The sequence below is a fragment of the Mus pahari genome, chromosome 1 (assembly GCF_900095145.1).
Source record: "Mus pahari chromosome 1, PAHARI_EIJ_v1.1, whole genome shotgun sequence".
NCBI lineage: Eukaryota > Metazoa > Chordata > Mammalia > Rodentia > Muridae > Mus > Mus pahari.
The window spans coordinates 110,755,269-110,763,259 of NC_034590.1; the positions used below are offsets into that span (position 1 = coordinate 110,755,269).

General features: G+C 51.5%; 1 protein-coding gene across 1 annotated transcript; it reads right to left on the bottom strand.

The window, feature by feature from the left end:
- Window positions 1–533: 533 nt before the first annotated feature.
- Window positions 534–6,389, bottom strand: Gatd1 (glutamine amidotransferase like class 1 domain containing 1). Its single transcript, XM_021206925.1, has 8 exons — window positions 6,272–6,389; window positions 4,238–4,314; window positions 3,031–3,136; window positions 2,821–2,928; window positions 1,878–1,972; window positions 1,316–1,409; window positions 1,087–1,198; window positions 534–962 (listed from the first exon to the last, which is right to left on the bottom strand). The coding sequence occupies exons 1-8, from the start codon at window positions 6,333–6,335 to the stop codon at window positions 956–958; spliced, it is 663 nt and encodes a 220-aa protein (XP_021062584.1). The 5' UTR covers window positions 6,336–6,389; the 3' UTR covers window positions 534–955.
- Window positions 6,390–7,991: the final 1,602 nt, after the last annotated feature.

Here is a 7,991-nt window from a genome sequence, read left to right on the forward strand (position 1 = left end):
TGTCAGATCTTGTTACGGATGGTTGTGAGCCACCATGTGGTTGCTGGGATTTGAACTCTGGACCTTCTGAAGAGCAGTCGGGTGCTCTTACCAACTGAGCCATCTCACCAGCCCCCAAGGGCAGACTTTTTCAGCAAGAATTCTGCCTCTTTAGGGATAAGATAACATACACTGTTCACCTTTAAAAAGATGAATTCACAGCCAGGTAGTGGCGCATGCCTTTAATCACAGCTTACAGGAGACAGAGGCAGGTGGATCTCTGAGGTCCAGGCCAGCCTGGTCTACAGAGTGAGTTTTAGGACAGGCAAGGCCACATAGAAACCCTGTCTCAAAAAAAAAGGGGGGGGGGGAGGGCGGGAGGCTGGGCTGGGGAGATGGCTCAATGGTTGAGAGTACTGACTGCTCTTCCAGAGGACCTGGGTTCAATTCCGAGCACCTACATGGCAGCTCACAACTGTCTGTACCTCTAGTTCCAGGGGATCCAACACCCTCATAAAGACGTATGTTCAAACAAAACACCACTGCATAGGAAATATAAAAATAAACAAGTTTTTTTTAAAAAAAAAGGAAAGATGAGCGTTCAGAGCAAGCTCCAGCCTGTGGTCTGTCCACACGGTCCCCATGAACAGCTGAAGGGACAGAAATAGCCGAAAGCCCACAGAGGAGTAACCCCCATCCTAAGACCCCACAGCTGACTACATCCTCTGGGCGGTTCTTCTTGGCATGGTCAGTCTGGAGTTCTCGGGACTGCCTGGCCAGCCAAGACACTGCTGGGATGGAGGAAGGGTGCTTAGTCTACATTAGAACCGACAGTCCACAAGTAGTAATCCCTAGAGGCTTCCAGCGATCCCCAAGGTCCCAATGGAGGCTTGAGTGTCCCATCGAGTAAGGATCAGTACAAGAGGCCACGGTGAGTTCAGTCCTTTTCTCTAGGCCACCAGGACAGCATCCAAGCTTACTTCCTATAGGATGAATACATGGTCCAGGCTCAGCACCAGCAGGCAGAGTGTCACAGACAAAACTGTCCAGCAGAGGGAGCCAGTCACAAAGCAGAAATCCACCCAAACCCTTGCCCAGGAACCTCACCGACTGCCGCAGAGGAAGAGCAGGTTCTGGACAGCAGGAACGGTGGAGTTAGCATTCTGGCCAGTGACCAGATGGCGGTCCAGCACCACATGCACAGCGTCAGGCTCACTGGCTAAGGCAAAAGGCACAAGTCTTAGGCACACAAAGACTAGGCCACCCATTAGGGATCTGTGAACACACAGCAAGTAACCTTACCCGTCTAAGTGAAGGGGCACCAACTTGAACTCACCACTGAAGCCAGCACCAGAGTCCTTCACAAAGTCCTCAACGATCAATGGTAGACGGGCAAAGCCAGGTGCTCTGATGAGCTCGTACACAGAAGGCTGCAAGGGCACAGGGCCTGTGTTAGACCAGCCAGTGGCTCTACCCAGTCCAATGCCCTATTGTCCAAAGGACCAACCCCAGGGACCAGGCAGGTCAAATCCACATGGGGAGATGGGGAAAAGGCAAAGCTGTCATCTTTTGGGGACTAAGCCACTACAGCTTAGAGTGCCTGGCTCCCCTGGCACCAAGGTATATGTGACCAAAATGAGATGGGCTGGTATAATCTGGAGGGATTCCTTTGGAGGGTCCCATGATGTCCAGGTAAGGGGCTGAGGCTTGCCCCAGAGGGTTCCAGGACATGCCTGCCCTCTTCCACTTAGCACACATCACCCAGGCAAGGAGAGAACTGTTGTAGCAGCATAGGGGATGACAGGTCACAGTGCCTGTAGGAAGCTCCTCCTGGTTCAGGTAGGGGTAAGGAAACAACATGAACAGGAAGGACACTGGCTTGTCCTCGAGGTACTCACCCCTGTCAGACTATAGCCCTGGAACACCCAGGACCTATCTTCATTGGTAGCACAGCACAGGGCAGCAACACCATGGCCAATGGCACAGATGGGTTCTAAAAGCAGCAAAATATTCTAAGGCTCTGGATGCTATCCTGGGTAGGGTCTCCTCCCAAGTGTCCCCTCACCCAAGGTCGATGTCTCAAGACTAGCCTAGAGCCCACACTGCCTCAGCTTCGAGACATGTGCAAGCATGTAGAACTCCCGGTCTATGTACCAGCCACTGCTTCAAACTGCAGAGAAGCCATAGGGGGTTGTCCTCCCAGGGGGACATCCTGCTCTGCAATGGGTCTACCCTGGTTTTTCCCCATTGGCAAGTTAATGGCCAGTGTGTTCCCATTGCCGAGGTGGCTGGGAACAATTGCTGCCTGCCTCAGCCTAGAAAACCAGCTCTCACCAACAAAGGACACTGTGTAGAGCCTGTCTGCATGCTAGTCTCTTATGAGCATCCTGTCCCAGCCTACAGATGTGCTTATCACAACAGATGTTGCCCATTCCCATCAGGAATCCAGACAGCATTCTGACTAGCCTACCATGGAAAAGGCTAAGAGGCCAACAGCCCTCTCAGCCTGAAAAGGACCACAGCACACTGACTGACAGTACACACACTATATTTAGTGGAACCCCTCTGTTGTGCACATGATCTCAGAGCAAACTTATCTGTGTTCAGTCAGAGCCACTGCAGCTCTCCACTTCCATCTGATGGGCTGATGAATCACCAGGTATGCCCAGTCCTGAACACAAAACCCTGTCCTGAACACAAAACCCTGTACCCAATCTCCACTCCATCTCTCCCTTCCAAGCCTACAGTCTAGTTCTCTGTCACCCACTGTTGTGGTCGCTCCCTCCTCCTTCCCACCCAGTGTCTGCCTGCCAGCCCATCCTGCAGTTTCTTGTCACCCACTGTTCTCAGAGCGGAAGTGTTGCAGTATTCGAGCCAGGGACCCACTGCTGGCAAGGTCAGCCAGGGCGCCGGGACAGCTGGGAATCAGGAGGGCATGGTACCGGGCACCTGGGGGGAAAACACAGGTCAAATAAGGGCACAGTCAGGACACAGAGCCCTCCACTGGGACCTGCTGTCCAGAAGCCACCACGGACCACATTTCCAACCTACCGTCTATGGACTCCAGCTTAGCAGGACTGGCATATGCCTTGAGGCGGAAGTCTTGTACCCATCGGGCATTGCTATCAGTCACATCCACAAAGTCAATGGCCTTTCCCTACAGAAGCAGAGTTAGCACTGGCATCTCCCCCACATTTGGATGGCAGAGAACTCAGAAAGGCTAACAATAGACTTAAAGACAGCCCAGGGCACAAACACCCTCTTAAATAGCACTTTTACTGGCTAGCTCAGGCAGGAAGCCTCCAGTGGCTATGGAGAGAGAAAGATCAAGTACAAAGAAGGCCCAGAGAGCCAAACTCCCAGTGTATGGAGCCCAGTGCTACTCAATACTGAGGACTTTCCACACCCTGCTACCTCTTGGTCTCCAGTCCCCTACTTATAAAGTAGCAACAACTGTCCCACCCAGCTCGTGACTTCAAAACACTCAAAGTCACAAATATACAATATACACTTGCCCTGACCCATTTATATCATATGTCCCCAGGATATATGCAAGAATCAATAATCTCGCCGGGTGGGGTGGTGCACGCCTTTAATCCCAGCACTGGGGAGGCAGAGGCAGGTGGATTTCTGAGTTCAAGGCCAGTCTGGTCTACAAAGTGAGTTCCAGGACAGCCAGGGCTATACAGAGAAACCCTGTCTCNAAAAAAATAAAAAGAAAGATACTTTTATTTTAGACTAGATTTAGATTTATAGAAAAGTTGAAGTGACAGTGGGACATTCTATCTCCCCCCACCCCATTTTCCCTAGTGTTAATATCTTACACTATCATGGTCTGCTTGTTACAAATAAAATTATACCAACACAAAAAAAAAAAAAAAAAAAAAAAAAAAAGGTACTGAAAAAAAATATACAGAGAAACCCTGTCAAAAAAAAAAAAAAAAAAAAAAAAAAATCAATAATCTCTCCTATTAGAATCAAGTGTGTAAGACCTACACACTAGTGTCAAGCCTTATCTTTCACTTAAATATGGCCTGCAAAAGTGCAAGCCACAATGGAAAAAAAAATTTTCCTTGAACACAGATAGAGTCAGGGAACTGGGATGGTGGCTTAAGGATGCCTCCAAGATTGGCTGCAGATCTCCTTACCTAAAGGCAGCTCCCTCCTGGCCCTATCAACTACAGAGGGCTCTCTACACTCTCCTAGCCTCAACTCAGGAAAGGAGAACAGCTCACCCTGGAGAAGGGTGACTACTCACCCCTGGGGTGGCCACCTGTAGGTTGAAGGCAGCACTGGCCAGTGTGAAACAGTGGACGAAGGATTGGGCAGACACACCTGCAAAAGAGGGTTCCAGAAAGGCAAGGGCATGATAGGGCAGGCTGGCCCATCCTTATTCTTCATAGACTGCTCCAGGGCTCCTGGGGCCATCCTGGTCCCAGAACCAGCCTTAGGGGCAGTCCATTTTACCCACCCCAGGGCCTACTCCCTGGGGACAGGACAGCAGCCCTTCAGTTCAGGAATATGCAAATGAGAGGACCTGCTCAGAGGTCCACAGCAAGTCTATTGTTTTACCCAGCTTTGGCCACTGGCCCCTAAAGACCTGCAGGTGCTCCAATGGCTCTGAAGCCTCCCCGGACAGGCTCTCCACTTGACCTAATAACTCTACCTTCAGGCCCTCAGCTCACCTTAACTGTCCACCAACACTGTTACACCCTTGGCCACATCCTACCCTTCCCATATAGGCACTTCCAAAAAGGTAAACATTTGGCGCATCCCCTTACAGATCCACCAGGATCCAAGGTCCCCATAACCTGGGAAGAGAAGCAGTGTCATAGAGGGAAACGCAGCAGGAGAGGAGAGTGGTGTCTGGGGCACTCCCCACACCCAGGACACGGGTAAGATTCTGCCTCACCATGGTATTCTCCTCAGCTCTCTTCTGCCCATCAAAAGTGGCGCACACCTTTAATCCCAGCACTCGGGAGGCAGAGGCAGGCGGATTTCTGAGTTCGAGGCCAGCCTGGTCTACAGAGTGAGTTCCAGGACAGCCAGGGCTACACAGAGAAACCCTGTCTCGAAGAAACCAACAACAACAAAAAAGTCCTTCAAAAAGGAACGAAGCTTGCCTAATTCAAAAGACTCCAGCCCCTGGGTGTGGTGATGCACACCTTTGATCCTAACACTTTTTTAAAGACAGCATCTCATGTAGCCATTGCCCTCTTTTTTTTTTTTTTTTTTAAGTTAACTTATTTATTAAATGTAAGTACACTGTAGCTATCTTCAGACACCCCAGAAGAGGGGCATCAGGTCTCATAACGGATGGTTGTGAGCCACCATGTGGTTGCTGCGATTTGAACTCAAGACCTTCAGAAGAGCAGTCGGAGCTCTTAACCGCTGAGACATCTCTCCAGCCCCGCCATTGCCCTCTTTATCCTCCTGCCTCCAACTCGACACTAGGCTTTTGGTTTGTGGATTTTGTTTCGGTTTATATTTTGAGTCAAGACCTCACTGCTAGCCTGGAACTTGCTATGTAAGTTCCAGACTGGCTCAAACTTCTGGAGATACATCTGCCTCTGCCTCCTGAGTGCTGGGATTAAAGATAATTTTTAGCTTCTCAATCCCTCACTTTCCAACTCTCTCAAGTAAGTCCTACCTAGGAGCTGCTGTAGATTCTCTTAACCCTCTATTCCAGGGAGGAGGAGCAGCCTCGGGCCCCTCCCACCTCCACCTGGGGCACTTCAGTGTGGAACCCAGAGGTTCATCAGTCCAAGATCCCGACGTCCCCTCGCGCTCACACCCACTTGCATAGGAATCGAGAGAGAAACCCTGGGCTCCACCTCCCCACAGTGACTACCTCGGGCCAGTCGGTTCCCTAAGGACCCGTGAAGTATTAGTATTCGTCTGCCCAGCGCCCCAGACACACACACACACACACCGGGCAGTTGGAACGTGAAGCCAACAGACCCCTTCTGCGTGGGGGTCCCTTTTATGCAGCTCTTTCGAGCAACCCCTTTAAGGATCGCTTCCTGGAAGTGCACGAAGATAAACCCAAGACTGGGGGGACAGAGAGGCAGAAAACATGGGCAGAGAGAGTACCAAGCCCCTGCGGCTCACTCGGGGGCAGGGTCATCTCTGCAGGCGCTGGCCATCCCTGTCTGCCAGCACAGGCAAACATAGTAGGCCTGCGCCAGAAAACAGATGCAGGGTCCCAGAATCTCAACTCCACAAACACAAACGTTAGCCCAGAGTCAGGACTGCAGGCCAGTGAGTTACACCGCTGCCCTGCGCGCCTCACCTTCGGAAGCGCCGCTGGCCACCAGGAGACAGGCAGGCCTGCTTGGCAGCCGCTCGGACGCCATGATTACAGCCCAGGCTGATATTTGTGCGAGGGATGGGGCGGGGCGGGGCTCGCCTGCAGAGAGTGGAATGCGCATGCGTGAGGCACGAAGGGCGGGGCTCGCCGGCAGGATGCAAGGTGGGGTGGGGGAAACAAGGCGGAACTTGCGTGAAGATGGGGGCAGTTTGCGCATGCGCCTGACGTAGTGGTTGCGATGCCCGCATGCGAGGGGCGGAGACGGGGCGGGGGCGGGGCTTAGAGGCGGAGGCGGGGCTTGGAGGTAGAGGCGGGGGAGGATACGCCACGGATCCCTGAGTGATCTTTTCTCGGTTGGAGACTACCGGTACAAACTTGTGACCTTAGGGCACATCAGTTAAGCGCGGCGGGCCGGGTAGACGTTTCCGAGTCCGAGTCTGCCACAGGGCTACTACGCCTTGGGCCTTTGCCCAAAAGTTGAGCCTGGCAAAGCGTTTCAGGGAACGATGACCGGTCGGGCGGACAGCGTGAGGGACACAGAGTTGGGTCGTATGTGGACGGGTCTTCCTTCCTCTGCGGGCTTGTGAAGATCCAGAAGATACCTGGGTCCTTTGAGGTTTTTTGGTTTGGTTTGGTTTGGTTTTTCGGGACAGGGTTTCTCTGTGCACCCCTGGCTGTCCTGGAGCTCACTTTGTAGACCAGGCTGGCCTCGAACTCAGAAATCCGCCTGCCTCTACCTGGGATTAAAGGCGTGCGCCACCACGCCCGGCTTCGTTTGAGTTTTGTATGTTCCTATAGAGGATGGAATGTCACTTCCTGAACTGTGGACGCCTCTGGGGGTTATGTTGAGTTTCCTGAGGAAAAGACCAGATTGTTTGGGGAGGCCAGCCTGTATCTAAAGTGATTTCCATTGTACTGGACTCGTGCTGGGGCCTAGGAAAAGGAACCTGGAGCCCAGGGTTGTGTGTTGTCTGAGTGGCGACGTTTGAAGATTCGCAAGCCAGTGACCAGACCACAAGCTTGACCTAGCCCCAGGGAGAGCCTTCTGGAGCTGTAGACTGCCCCATCCTTATTAAATCCCCATTTGTTGACTTGAAACCCAGAAATTGAAGAGGTCGGATTGGCTAGTGTCCACGTACTCACACAGTTCCACCAGTGTGCTGCCTCCAGAGTAACATTAAGGCACCAGAAGCGGCAGAGCCAGCAGTAGGCTTGAGTCTTGAGGAGAAAAGTATTTCTATTTAATTCGAGGCCCAGGTATTAGATATAGTTTTGTAAAGAGACTACCACTCCAGGGCAGTGTCTGGACAGGGCAATCTTGCTCTTGAGAAAGAGTGTGCTGGAGGGAAGAGTGAACAGCACCCCAAGATGGAAGTGCATTTGATTGCATTCTAGCCCAGGTGGTGGCAGTGTCTTTTGCCCACTGACTGGAGTCCGACCTCACAATCTTATTCAGTTAACTAGTCTGAAAAGACTCAACATACAAGAAATGGAGTAAAGCAGTCCCTGACTGAAGGAGGGCCACTGTTCCAGGCTAGTATAGAGAAATGGACCTTTTGGTAAATAAAGCTTTTACTAGGTGGAGAGGATTAAACGTTTGCATAAAAGTCTTACAAGGTGAAGGAGATAAAAATATTTGAATTCTTTATTTTTTTATTTTAAGATTTATTTATTTATTATTATAAGTACACTGTAGCTGTCT